General features: G+C 42.3%; 1 protein-coding gene across 11 annotated transcripts in view; it reads right to left on the reverse strand.

Annotated features, from left to right (window-relative positions):
• Window positions 1–15,356, reverse strand: part of TLN2 (talin 2) — a 7,472,684-nt gene that overhangs the window by 6,160,379 nt on the left and 1,296,949 nt on the right. For all 11 annotated transcript variants that reach the window (XM_069624483.1, XM_069624482.1, XM_069624486.1 and 8 more), the window contains one exon: window positions 9,712–9,892. In XM_069624483.1, the coding sequence (XP_069480584.1) occupies window positions 9,712–9,892 (181 nt within the window). The remainder of the gene's footprint in view (window positions 1–9,711; window positions 9,893–15,356) is intronic.

Genomic DNA, 15,356 nt, shown 5'->3' on the forward strand with positions numbered 1-15,356 from the left:
GATTCAGGTGAGAAGGGGGGAACTCCTTGACAGCCTTAAAAGAAACATGGCTCTCAGAATCTCCGTTATGGGATGATCATCAGGTCATCTTGCACCCGGCTAAAATAGCCCGCAAAGGAAGGCCGACCTCAGGTCTCCTGGTTGCAGTCAAGATCAGCTTGGGTTTGACGATTCAACCCAGCGCTGCTACAAATCAATTTACGCAATTAGTTAAAATGGAATTGGCAGGCAGAATGATTGCACTTACCAATGTTTATAAGAACCCTGCAAATCACTGACAACAAATTCTTTGCAGACCTGGAAAAGATTTTAGATCTCGTCATCCAAACTTCTTCTATTACCCACACTATTTTATTGGGAGATTTGAACCTTCATTGTTTGTCAGAACATGACTCAATGCAAAAGTTAACATGTCGGAAATGGATAACCCTCATGAGGGAGAGACAATTGATAATGAGCAATGGAGCGCTGCCTGGCAATCTACCTCCGCAGAGCACTTGGCGCAGGGGTCCCCAGGAGGGCATTATTGATTACATCTATATAGATGGAGATCTTTTTGCCAATTCAACCAAGTACACATAGTGACCATGAAATGTTAACTCTAAGCTGGTCCTGGCAGTCCTCGTCGTCTCACTCTTCCACAGGCCGATACAAGGGACAAGTGACTCTTAATGGTGGAAGAAACCGTTTCCAATGGCCTGACTTAACTTTGCAACATCTAAATGAGTGCATCACCCAAGGCCAATCTTTTCTTGATGAAAACACTAATTATATGGGTGAGCACTATACAGTTGCCTCACACTTTTTTAGACTTCACTCACCCACAACAACTAGAGCAATTTACAAGAACAAACATCGCTTTGATCCAGAATTGAAGGATAAAAAAACAGCGTTTCACTGTGACAAGAGACTTGCTGCTCTTCTCTCTCCAACTAAAAGGGCGGTGGCACTGAGGACCATGAAATCCAAATACAAAAAGTGGATAAGGTCATGGAGAGTCCATGCTGGAGGCAATCACTTCCAAGAACTCCGCTCAAATATGGTCTCTTCTTAATCAAGCCAATCATGTGATACAGACTCTTATCCAGATCAATGGTGTCTCGGAACAACAATGGAATTACTTTACTACCCTATATGCTCTCCCTAGTTCTTCCTCTACTGGACACATGTTGGGTTTTACCTTATCTGGTTGTTTCTGATGTGTGTGTCTGAGCTTAGAGTGTTGAGTATGGAGTGTTGGCTATGTGGAATGTTATTATGTAAAGCTGCTGAGATTCGAGAGTCAGTTGGCAACTAAAGCTTGAGCACAGGGGGACTGGTGGATGTCTCTTAGATGAAGAACTGGTCTTTTATATTAAGGACTTGTCTTATGTATACCATATCTACTCCTATTGTACTTACCTGTAACCTATGAACCCAGTAAAACTGTCTGCGTCACCTGAGGCTCCAGAGTAATCTGTACAACCCTAAAACCTTAAATGTAACAACACACCAAAATAGCATCTAATCAGCTACATCTTCAAATGTCTGAGGAAGACATAATGTACTATATCCAAATATCAAGTGGGTCGAGAGCCCCGGGCCTGATGGACTGAACAATGCTATGTTCAATGAGCATCCAAAAGCCTGGGCTGCTATTCTCTATAACATCTTCGCTTACGTTCTGGAGACGAATTCTCTTCCAAAATCATGGCTATAATCCATAATTGTACCACTTTTCAAGAAAGGGGACTGTAAATCTCCGACCAACTGTAGACCTATTGCCCTACTCAATGCGCCTGTAAAAATATTGCCTGCTTCATCTTGAGGGGCTTTAATGACTGGACAATAAGATCCCAGAGTCAAGACCCTTTTCAGACAGGTTTTGTGGCCAGGTTGTTGTCAGCGATCAACCTTATGACCATTACTGCTATAAAAACATATTCCCTTGCCCAAAAACAGCCACTTTATCTGGCTTTTGTAGACTTTGGTTCCGCGTTTGACTCCGTCTTCAGAGAACTGTTAATGGCCAAATTATGCAAAGCAGAATGCCCTTCGTCCATCAGTTCACTTATTGAATCATTACACACCAATACCTCCATACAGATACGATTGACATTGGAGGGAGTTCTATCTGCACCCATTGCTACACACAGCGGTCTGAAGCAGGGCTGAATTCTTGCTTCATCCCTCGTCAATCTCTTTGTATCAGACCTATAGGAGACATTTTTAAACATCATAAAAGATGCACCAAAGATAGGAACACAACCAATACCGTGATTGCTATACGCAGACAAACCGGTGCTACTATCAAAAAACCCCAAATGTCTCCAAAGATTATAAGATGCGCTTGCCTCCTATGCAGAGCAAAATCAGTTATTAATTAACCTAGATAAAACCAAGGTCATGCACTGTGGCAAATCACGGGAAGCAAGCAAATCTCTCAGCTGGTCCATATACGACACGACTCTTGAACTGGTCCACCATTATTCCTACTTGGGCATAAATATAAATGATCAAGATCATGACATTCCATACCTAGCTGATATTGAGAGCAAGTTGTGCACATCTATTTCCCAGGCTAGAGCCATACTCGCCAAACATGGCAAATTCTCCTGTGTGCCAGTCTTAACTTACTTTAATCAAAAGGCAGTACCAATGATGTTATGTGGTGCAGAAACTAAAAGGGCTTTTCCTGGCAGAAAATCAAAGGGAAATTCTGGAGGTGTGTGTTGAATCTCCCACAATGTTTACCAGTGGCTATGATCAGATTTGAATTAGGACTGATCTCTCTGTATGGCACTTATGTATGTAAACTATGTGTCTTATTTAGAAAATACATTTTAGCTCCGAAGTCAAACTTGACATTAAGCATATTTGCCACGTATGTGCTTACATCAAACCATAAGTTTATAACCGTGTGGAAGACTACCATTATAAACACATTGGCAGCAGCTGATGTATCATTGGAACTTTTGTTGGGCAATCTAACACACGCAAAGCAGAAATGATCCCAATTTGACTGTATTCAAACGCGAGAAGTATGCCAGTCTTATAATGATTTCAAGAACAATCCCTTTAACAATACAAAATATCGTACACTGGAACCTTGTTTGTCAAAATGTCCTTCGCCCTGGCACAGAACTGCTTTCATGTGACTAAGGTTCAATCTGTGGCCTACCAATGATGGTTTAGCGAGACAGAGAATCATTAGCAAAAGTGAAAATATATGTCGATTCTGAAAAAATGTGAACCAGATAGAGTGCTTGCAACACTTGCTTACTGAATATCCTACGGTCTGTGATAAACGTTCTTTCTATTTGAAAAAACATTTCAAACATTTTAAAATTGTTAATTCAGGAATTCTTTGGCAACTCATCTTTTGCACCTATTATACTTCTGTTAGAATTGCTGCTGTTAGCTTCCTTGAAGCTTTGCAGTTAAACTGATGCAAATTGAATTATGTTGATTTTGCTGCTCAATACAAATTTGATTATTGAGTTATATTACATAATCACTCATTTCCAGCCCACACAATTGATGAATAGGTTGCCCAAGTGAGACCTTCTACTTGCAAATATGAATATTGTGTTTTAAATCAATTGAATAGTTTTGATTTGTTGCCTTGTTTTTTACTTTGTTTGAGCTATGTTACGTTTTAGATTCTGTTAAATGTTTTATCTTTTGTACTTATAAATTGAAAGGTTGACTGCATTCAGCCAAATCTAAAATAAAATAAAATAAATGTCTCCCTGTTGGCTCACCCAATTTATCCTCCACTGTAGACAGCAAAATTTAAGCCCATAAACCTTTTAGTGGGAGACCTTTATCGACTGCAAATGATGACGATTTTAAGGGGTTAGATATTGTCCTTCATGGTCATTTGTGTTCCAGGTATCACATCCTCAACTCTAGCAGAATGCATTTTAGCACAACCCTATTAACATACGCCCCACTGCTGTTATTACAGCTTATACTGGCAACTATGGACCAATTTAAACATGCACCCTGCCCTACTCTCCACAGAAACCCTAGGCTTCGCGCTAGACTCTCCACCCTCTACGAACCGCAGTTACCTAGCAACCCCTATTTGAATCGCCGTACCATACCCAAAATCCAGACTGGGAGCTCAACGCAACCTAAACCACAATTACCTGCCAGCACCTTAATGAAAGAACCCATCCCGGTTACTTCTAACACCAACTGTCTACCTAAAACAATCTCCATAACAGGAGCACTGATCAATGCTAGATCAGTCGTGGCCCACGCCACTGAAATAGCTGACCTCCTTACCTTAGATAACCTTGACGTCCTAGCAGTCACAGAAACCTGGATACATGACCCAGCAGGTCCAGCCCTCCCCCTAGCAATACCCAAAGAGTACCAACTAATAAGACTAGACCGCCCTAACGCCAGAGGTGGTGGCTTAGCCATCATTGCCAAATCCAACCTGAATGTAAGGTTAACAACACTGCCCACCTTAAAATCCTGTGAACTCCTGGCTGCTAAATTACCAATATCCCCATGCCAAACCCTAACTATTTATCTCATTTACAGGCCACCAGGGCCCTTAGGCCCCTTCGAAGAGGAATTATCCAGCCTCTTAGCAGGCAACACAAAAAAGTCATCCCAGACAATGATCCTTGGCGACCTTAACCTAGGTCTTAACGACCCAAATGACAAACAAGCGCAAACAATCGCTACCATGCTTGAAGGGCATGGCCTCACCCAAAAAGTCCTCACCCCCACCCACGACAAAGGGAGAATACTAGATGGGTAGCCACCTCCAACTGCCCTACTACTATCACTAAAATTACACCCCAGCCTTGGACTGACCACTTCCTCATCAATTTCTACTTAACACTTAACAAGATGTCCAGAATTGAAAAAACAATGGCACCATCTGTTCCCACTAGATCCAGAAAAAACATCACACCAGACAATATCCTACCCCTGCTCCTCCCAACCATCAATGCCTTGCCATTTGATTCTGACCCAGACACCATGGTTAAAATATACAACGACACCATGGCCATAGCCATGGACACCATCGCCCCACTGAAAAACTGTAAAAGTAAACAACAATCCCACCTTAATACTTGGTTCACCCCCCATCTAAAAGAACTGAGACTGGGAAAAGGGAAGCTTGAAACTGTATGGCAACACTCCCCTTCAGCTGAAAATAAACTTAAACTGAAATTGTGCGCTACACATTATAAGAAAGCAATCATCCAAGCTAAAAAAGAAGACTATAACGACCGAATTTCCAAAGCATGCTCCAATACAAAGAAACTATTCGCAATCTTGCGAGAACTCGAATCCACCATATGACCACCTGATAACGTACCCAAAGACTAGCAATGGTGTACAAATATCCAAAATGCCCTCACTAATAAAGTAAAAACACTACAAACAAAAATTGCTATAAAAAATGCCTCGCTCCCTCTTAGTGAAATTCCCAGCACGCCCACGCTCAAACCTAGCCTAACACCCTTCAAATTCTCTAAAGTTTCCACACATGAAACTGAAAACATCATTGCCTCACTAAAACCATCCAATTGCAAAGGCGATTACTGCCCAGCCCAGATAATCAAGGATGCCGCTAGAGACCTTGCCCCCTTCGTCACTAAACTCATCAATGCCTCCTTCTCATCTAGCACCGTCCCAAGTAGCTTAAAAGAGTCCTGGGTTCTCCCCTGCTTAAAAAACAAACCTTAGACCCCTCGATCCCCACCAACTATAGGCCCATCACTACTGTCCCTTTCTTCCTGAAGATAATTGACAGAGTGGCCTATCTCCAAATCCAAAAATACCAAGAGACCAACCAACTCCTCGGCACTCGTCAATCGGGCTTCAGACCGCAACACGGCACTGAGACCGCTCTTATAGATCTCAAAGCCCAAATTGATGAGCTCAACAATAAAGGAAACACAGCTATGCTACTCCTCCTTGATCTGTCGGTGGCTTTTGACCTAGTGGACCACGCAGTACTCTGCAAACACCTAGCGTCAGCCACCCACTTCTCAAGTGAAGCCATAGCCTGGATCCAATCCTTTCTCGACAACAGAAGCATGCGAGTCTTCTCCACCTTAGACTCTGCAGACCCTATCCAGACAACATGTGGAGCCTCACAGGGCTCTTGTGTCTCGCCAACGATGTATAATATCTTTACTAAACCTCTATTCGACAAATTAGACAGACTGGGTGTCACCTACACAAATTATGCAGACGACACCCAGATCCTCATCCCCCTTTCGGGCAATTTCACTGCGGATACAGCTTTAGTAAACAAAATTTACACCCTCATTCAGGCATGGATAGCAACCCATGGTCTCTGCCTGAATGATGAAAAAACAGAGATCCTCATTCTAGGCTCACCTAAAAAAACTTGATTCCAACTACAGCTCCTTCAATATCGATGGCAATATAATCCCTGTCGCCAAAGAGGTGAAAACCCTCGGTTTCTATTTGGACTCCACTTTGTCCCTAAGGAAACAAGTGAACTCCCTGGCCTCATCCACAGCCTATACCGGTAAACTTATTAAAAAATGCAGACCCTTCCTCTCACCAGCTAGCTGCATTATCCTAGCCAATGCACTAATCGTCTCAAAACTGTATTACTGCAATGCACTTTATGCAGGCACAAATAAATACATCATCAATAAACTTCAAACCCTACAAAACACCGCGCTCAGAACGGCCCTGAACCTCCCAGCTAGAGAGCACATCTCGAATGTGCGGAGAAAATACAATGGCTAAAAATTAGAGATAGGATCACCTTCAAAATTGTCACACTAACATTCAAATGTCTGAACAATGCAGCCCCCCATACCTTAGGGATAGAATAATAAGAAAAACCACTGCACGACCAACCAGAACAGCCAACTCTTTCTGCCTCCAAACCCCTAGATTCTGACTAAAAAAAACAGGAGGTGATAGCTTCCCTATGCAAGCAGCCCAGTACTGGAACGCCCTACCAGTTGAACTAAGAAGGGACCAGCCCTACAACAGCTTCAGGCACCATACCTACACCTGGCTTCGACGCAATGACCTCTGAAACAGGTGACCGTGAGCATTGTGACCTGATGACACACATACCTCTCCACTCTTACATGTAAAATGTACATAATGTAATTACTGTATACAATTTATGTTCCCAACAACCTGTAATATGCAACCTGTAACTAAGTTCTAAGCATTCTTGTTATTCTGTGCGCCCAGCTACCCAAGGGTTTTCGGGCGCCCTATAAATAAACAAACAAATAAACAAACAAACTGCCTCCTTTGGCCAGTTTAGAGTGGTGGAAATCCCTCTGAAGACTATTCTTGTGCACCTTCTTGGGGGGCATGATCTGCAAAGTAGGCCACACACTGCACAGTATCCAGCAGCAATAATGGACCATCTGTGACCTTTGCCTATGCCCCAGTAACTCAAGGCAACCTTTGTGGGGTCTTGAGAAGGGTACGAGCAGAGGTGGTGCGTGGGGTAGCCCATCGTGATTTCCAGCACTTCCACGCCATGTTGATGAAAATGGAGACAGCACTGCATACTCAAACCTCCCGGCAGGTAATCCTCTGGTGGTGGGCAACCATCCCTTGCATGTGAGGATACTAGCAGCAGAGATTTATGGGAGCTCTATGGAGAAGCATCTTCTCCAGAGACCACCAAACTCCACCCCCACACCTCTCTATCTCTGTTTTGATGAGTGCATTTGTGTGGTGTGCAGATAATCAGTGGGTAGTTTTTTTCCCTAATCAAATTAATAAAAAATACACTAAAATATGAACTGCTTATTGACAAATCCATCATGGTATCTGGTTTATGGCCAAATGCTTTTGTGTTTTTTTAACACAGAGACATAGGTATTGGGGTGACCATTGTATTTCTGCCAATAATACTGCACCCCAGGCGGACTAGGGAGCTATACCGTGTACAATATAGTTAGATACAGCTCTTCAGATTACCAGGAGTACTTCCACTCGCTCCATTTATTCTGAAGTATTTTGATACTTGAAGCTTGCTTTCTCTCTCCAAATGCAGGCATAAAAGTCTCAGAATGTAAAAGAAAACAAAAGACTGGAGTGCTAGTCAGGCATCCAAAAGGACAAACTGTGGACTGCTGAACAGGGTTTCATCATGAGCTGTGTAGGACTGCAGAAAGGCCTCATCATTGAGGAATAGCTTTAGGTGTCTAGGCCCAGCAGACACGGGACCAATTCCTGATTTGCATATGGTCTTTCCCCTTCTGTAATGGCATGGCAGGCTGAAAAACAATGGTCTTGAAGGGTGCCCAGAAATGTGCACGTGGTTATGATTTATTCAAAACCTTCCAGCCACCAACCTTTGGCTCTATTTTGGAGTTTTGAATGTAGATTTACATCAGGTAGCCAATCATGCCCAAGCCCAAACTATTATCCATTGATATTCTTTACAGGACTAAGTTGCTCTTCATCAGAAAGCACCATTGTCATCGGATCATGTTAGTGAAATTGACAATAATAATAATGGTGTTTTATTATAGTGCCGCCATCACAGGGAATCCTGTTTCGGAGCACTTGGTAACCAATGTTACTTAGTACTGTCATTAACCAAAATGGTGGCCCACAATTTATGACCTGGGATAATATGTGTAGGGCTGAGTCAACCCAACCAGCATATTGAACCCATGAAGCACTGCATTGTCCTGTTGCCAAGGCGAGCAGTTGCACTTGAGCTATCCTACTGACTAATACAAATCCAACACCCAGCACACAGTATTGTAGATCAACCTTCATCCACTCTGTGTACTATTGAACTTCACATCTCAGCCATAAGACAAACTTTGGGTGCAATGGGAAGAATTGGGTCTTATATCTGAGGAGGACTGGAGGGAAGCATTAAAGGAACCCAAGGAGTGGGGGATTGCCTGCACATTTAAGCTAATCAAGTTCAAGATCCTGCATTCAATGTACTACACTAGGATGTACTTCGATAAAGAAGAGAGGCTACTAAGACTACATTACTCAAGATGTGTTGGGGAGCCAGGCTCCAATTTCAACTTAATATGGGACTGTACTAAACTACAGATACTTTAGAGCAGCATAAGATGTGGATTGCATTGGAAGAAATAAGATAGAATGTGATCTATTTGAATGCAGAAGGAATTGTAGCACAAGAGGGGTGCAGCAAAATACAATGCAATCGCTCAGACATAGAAAGATGCTATTTGGTGAGGAAAAAGTTGTATTCAGAGTTTCTGGCTTCTAATCAATGCATCAACATTTGTTTACTAGAATACCTTCATTCGATATGCAAAGATTATAACTCTACAGATCAGTAATATTTAAAATGATTGGTAGGAGTCTTCTTGGAGATCAATTGCTTTTAAGCATGAAAGACAGACGCCTTTTTACATGCCTACAGTTTCACACAGCCATGGGCGTAATCTTAGGTGGGGACAGGGGTGTTTGTCCCCCCAACTTTCATGGCACACCATTTTGTCCCCATTAATTTGGCTGGGGCACCCTTTCTTCAGATGTCATGTCCCCCCCACCCCAACATTTTCAGAAAAGTTACTCCACTGGACACAGCCTTTTATGACCAAAGGAAAATGCCAAATTCCCTCCCTCTTTTCCACCCAAACATACATAAAATGAATCAATCTAAAACAATCTAATAGTTATCCACATACACCCACATGATAAGTGGTGAAAATTCATCCTTATTCAACTCGTACTGCGTTACTTTCTTACCAGTGGAGGCATGTGACCTCTGTGCATCTGCCCAGTCATTACTTGGTGCTGTGGCGAAGGCATGCTACCAACATTTAAGGTTTCGCATCCACTAGATCCTGAACGCATGACTGCAGGGAGGGCCACCAACCCATGCTCCACTTTGCCGGTGCGATTAAATTGCTGCTGCATGATAGTAGACCTATGATAAAATGGAAAAATAAAGTTAAACCCTTTGTTTACACTTATTACCTATTATAGTATTAAATTGTTCACACAAACAATTTATCAAAGTTACTTTTCAATTTTAGGCATGTTATGTTATGTTAGGTAAATTTCTAGAGCGTACGGCCACCCGAGGGTATTTTGGCGCTGGAGAGATAGGCAGTATTCAAACAAGAGTCCAGAGAGAAGGAAACAGACACCTAGAAGAGCACTGTTTTGAGCGCTTTTCTAAAAGCCTGGTGGTTCGAAAGTTTCCTGATTGAGGGTGGCAGCGCATTCCATAAATTGGCAGCCACAACGGAAAAGGCACGTCCGCCCACCTTTGTGCGTTGAAACCTGGGTACGATGAGTAGATGAGCAGAGGAGGATCGCAACAGGTGCTTAGGAAGATAGCGAATTCATTTAGATTGGAGAAATTCAGCGCCCTGGAGATGGAAGGTCTGGTGCACTATGCACAGAGCTTTTAACCTAATGCACTGGCTTACAGGTAGACAGTGCAATGATTATAGAACCGTAGATATATGAGCTCCATAGGGGGTACGAGTTGCCATCCGGGCTGCCAGATTTTGTAGAAGTAGTCGCTGCGTGAGACCCTTGGGCTGGGCCAAATACAGTGAATTACAATAGTCTAAACGGGATAAGACCAGGGCAGCAACTACCGGAGGGCGAAGAAGCTCAGGGATAAACGGGAGCACCTTCTTCAAAACATTCAGTTGGTAATGGCCTGCTTGACAGACTGCTGTGACTTGGTTAGCCATAGACAGGGAGGCTGAGAGAATTACCCCTAGATTTTTCACTTTACTAACCGGGATAGGTAGGGGACCGATAGTGGAAGGCCAGAAAGAAGAAACCCAAAGTGAAGAATCAGGAGGGCACCCAACCACCAGGAACTCCGTCTTGTCTTCGGTCAATTTGAGCCAATTGTGGTCTGTAAGGATATTTGGCGTGTTACAGCACAGAGTACAGCACTACTGCACAGGTAGCAATTTCTTTTTTGATGCAGCACCACCACATGGGTGTGGTGCATTGCTATATGTGTTGCCAGATTAACATGGACATATAAGTAAAGACAGGCTATTCAGTCAAAAACGATTTTATCATATAAGATGCAAATCTATTTTTACAGTTAAAAGCACACGTGCACATTCAAAAATGCACACTATTTTTCACCTGAAATGCCTATGGTGCAAGAGACACATTTGAAAATTAATAACTAACCTTATTAATAACTAACCTGACTAATAAAACTGCATTTAACATAACCCACTAATAAAAATGTGTCTCCACTGCAGAATTAGGCTTACTCTGAAAGTGAACTTTTAAACGCACATTCATTTTTTTTCTTTTTCTCTGCTGCTCTGTCCACATAACTACAGGAAGCAAAGGGCTCGAAGGAACAGGAAATCAGTTGGTTACAAATGGTTACTGTAGAAATGAGCCATTGTGTAGTGAGGGAGGAGATGGCATGATTGATTCTGATTGGAGCAGCGTCATAGCAAGTATCATGCTAGAGGCAGTGATTAGAGTTTTGCTGGGGGAGCTTGAGGAGAGGGGGAGGACAATCGAGATTTGGCAGAGCTGGGAGAAGGACCTGTTTCCTGGCTGAAGCATTCCTGCTGCAAAAGCTGAGAATTCCAGGCAATAACCCCGGTTTGAGAACGAAAGACGCTTGTTTTCACTGGGGTTAATCTTCAAGGGAGCCAAATTCAGAAAGAGAACAGCTGGGGAAAACTCATGCTGAACAGATAAGGTAATTACAGAAGTGTGGGGGCTGAGTGTGTACGAGAATATTCAGTCAGTGTAGGAAAGGAGATTCCTGTGCTTTACTCACATGTTTAATGTTGCAAATTGAGTTCTTGTCTCCGCCACTCTCTTTTCAGTGTATCACAGACAATGCTGTTACTGTGCTATTTTATTTATTTCTGTAAAGAGTGAGATCGTGTTTAAATGCAACTTTTATAATACACAAAAATATTTGAAAGCAGACGGGTGGTGTCTTTTATATTTACCAATACAGTGCTGATGATGTGGGGAGATGTTTAGACAGTGCAATTGTCATTTTCAAGGTAGCTAAACATCAAATTTGGCTGCAGCCGTGTGCACAATGTAATTCAGTATGAGCAATTATAACTAACTGTGTGTGTTGTAGTTTGTCGGAGGTCTATGAGTCGGCAAAAAGGGAGGCCCGGGACATAGTTCACTACCGTATATAAGATAGTGAAAATACCACATGATAGCTCGCTGCCGTAGATAAGACAGAGAGAAATTGCCCATGGTGGCACACTAAAAATGAAAATGTGGTGTTCCTGCAATGCAAGCCTGAGGTCTCTCTAGTGATTACACGAAAAATCTAAACAAAAATAAGGGGTTCTGGATATTGGGGCCACAAATAAAACAAGAGAATTATGCTCACCAAAATACCACCAACCACGCATACCAACCACGCATACCAAATACGCATGTCTGTGTGCTGAAATAATGCATGTCCACTGTATTATTGTTGTACATGGCCCAATCTGAATACAAGGAGTGATTGTTGCTAAGTTATTTTTCGGCGGTAAAAAAATACCGTCAGGCCCCAAATCTCCACAAAATACCCTACATATTTATGGTGCGTTGCAGGCCGGGAAAGTGATCATAGAGTACCTACTGGGCGTGGCAAGCGTGTCTCACACTGCCATTTGCACATTAAAGGGAACCCATTTTATAATAGCAGTGTGCCACTTAAAACGAATTTCAGAATGTCACAAAGGGAAACCACATTCTCAGACCTAGTGCAATATTTAGAGGCAAAGTTGTTTGCACATGGGACTTGGTCGTCGAACAGCACGTTAGAATGGCGTGAACGCATTCAGGGTGAGGTGCAGAAAGAAAAACTAGACAATATTTTTGCAGAAGGCAGCATAATTCAGGTCTGCCTTACAAGATTATTGAATGCAGCCGATAAAAGTGCAGAGAAAGACTGTTTAATACGGCTATGCGGCAAAATATGGTTTATTTTGAATAAGTCCCTGCGAATGCAGGAGAATGATACTCAGCTAATTAACAGGTTAAAGACTGAATTAGATGGGGCAAGTAAAAATCAGGAAATGTTAAGAGCAGAATTGGATGTATGCCAAAAAGACATGCAATTAAAATGCAGAGACTTTGATGCTCAGTTATCCAAAAGCAAGAAACAATTTGAGGATAGTGAGCAAGAATTGGTACACTTAAAAGCCTTAGTGGACCACATTAGACAGGATAAAGATGAGGTTGTTTCAGAAATGCAGATTTTACAAAAAGAACATTGTGAAAAAGAATGTGATCTCCAGAGTGCAGAATAAGAAATGATTAAAATGATTCAAGAAAGAGAAAAGAGAAATAAAGAGTTCAATGAATGCCAAATGCAAATGTGCGACATGCAGGAGGTGATTAATAAGATGAGTGATGAAAACAACTATTTGCAAAATGAAGCAAACAGACTCCTTAAAAAGTGTAAGGACTTAGAACAGCAAATGTGCATTCCCAGGTCCCAGGAGAGGCGGCAGGGTACCACATTCAATGGAGTGGAGGTGAATTCTAGCTCTGCCCAAAGAGCTAGTGCTCCAGTGACTGGGCCGGTGACTGAACTTGGTTGCAGCGCTCTTGGGGGATTTGATACTCCCATTGGGGGCAGGCACCAATCTCATACACCTGAAAACAGGATTGAATCACAAAATAGTGCAATTCCATGCATTGCAACAAGTAGCCCCATAAAAATAATGAAATCCATTAAAGCCCTGATCAAACCATTTAAAAAGGGAGGTGAATGCTGCATTGAGGATCACTTAGAAGCGGTGCATGACATTTTTAAAGCACTCCAGATACCTAAGGAACAGTACAGACAATATTTTCATTTAACTTTAGATGCCCCGACGGCCAGCATCATAAGGGGATTAAATGAACAGCAGAATATGACCTGGTTGGAGTTTGAAAAAGAAATTAGGCGTCATTTTTCTCCTTTTCAGTCATTGCAGGAGGCAAAGAAAGTCGCTTACACAATTACTGCTGGACCTAATACATCCCCTCGCCAATTTTTACAAGACTTAAAAAGAGCATTTTCTCGCTTTGATGTATCTTTTGACTCAAATTCCAATGAGTTTAAAACTGCATACTTCTATGGGCTACAGAAAGACATCATATCCCAATTGGTCCGTGAATTTGACCGTGACAAGTCCCTTGAATGGATTGTACATCAAAGCACAAAACTATATGAGGTACTCTATTGTCAGGGTAGAGAAAGTGATAAAATGAAAGATACTAGACCTAAATCTAAAGAACCCTCAGCCACAATAATGGAAATCAGGTCAGCCAAAATGTCCCTTGAGTCTGCTCAAAGCCAAGGTAAAAATAATGTGACACCTGAACAAAGGGGTAATCAACAAAGATCGCCATTTCCTGTACCAATGTTCCAATCACATGATCCTAGTAATAGAGAGAGCTACATCAGCCCTAGGTATTTAGGGGACAGACACCGGGTAGGATATCGGCCTGATATGGCAGGTATGAACAATAACCAGAGACAAAATCAAGATCAAAGAAATGATGGTCCCTACCAGTCATTGGGGACACAGAGCAGATTTGATCCCAAACCATGATATATGGTAATCAGGATAGGCCCCGATATGTGGATCGATTTACTGATAATGGAAATCAACCTAGGGGCCAGTACCCACAATCTGAGAGACAGGACATGAGGCAAAACGTGAACTACAATCCACGCCAGTACAAAGATTCCCCACCAGGGGACTATAACCAAAGGATGGGTGCGACCCGCTCCCCTCCACAAATGAATCAAGAATTCAGAAACCATCCCAACCGACATCAATCACCTGAGAGGTATCAGAATAGATCCAATCAGGGGGAAAACAACCAATATCGACCTAGGCCACAGAAAGAGGATCCTAGAGAGATGGAAAGGTTCCAGTGCCTTGAGGCCCAAGTGAAAATGTTAGCTGAGCAAATAGGAAAGCTCTGTACAGCGCAAAAACAACCTTCCAAAGAGGAGGCTGATGGCCATAGCAATGACCGGGGGGCTTCCGAAAAGTGACTAAGTACTCATGATAACTGCAGTGCCAAAATGACAGATTGCTCTGATATAATTTTGCATAACGACTCTGAGATGCCTAATGGATTAAATGTGAAAGTGCCAGTAAATGAACTTGTGACAGAAAGTGCAAATACTTCTAAAAAAGAGGTACGGTTTAACCTAGAGCTAAATAAAACAGTAAAGATTTGTACAAATGAAAAAGAAACATTAGGAATTCCAAAAGAACAAAGGGACAGATTTAAGAAAAATGACTCATGCATGGGGAATACCAGTGAACAGGGAGTAAGTGGGGATGCTATAGCTCCTTCCCTGGGCAAGCAAAACAATGACCAAACACAGACAGAAAAAGGAAATACTCAAAAGGAGGGTACAA

This window comes from Ambystoma mexicanum, chromosome 11 (assembly GCF_040938575.1).
Source record: "Ambystoma mexicanum isolate Mex_15411 chromosome 11, UKY_AmexF1_1, whole genome shotgun sequence".
Taxonomy (NCBI): Eukaryota; Metazoa; Chordata; class Amphibia; order Caudata; family Ambystomatidae; genus Ambystoma; species Ambystoma mexicanum.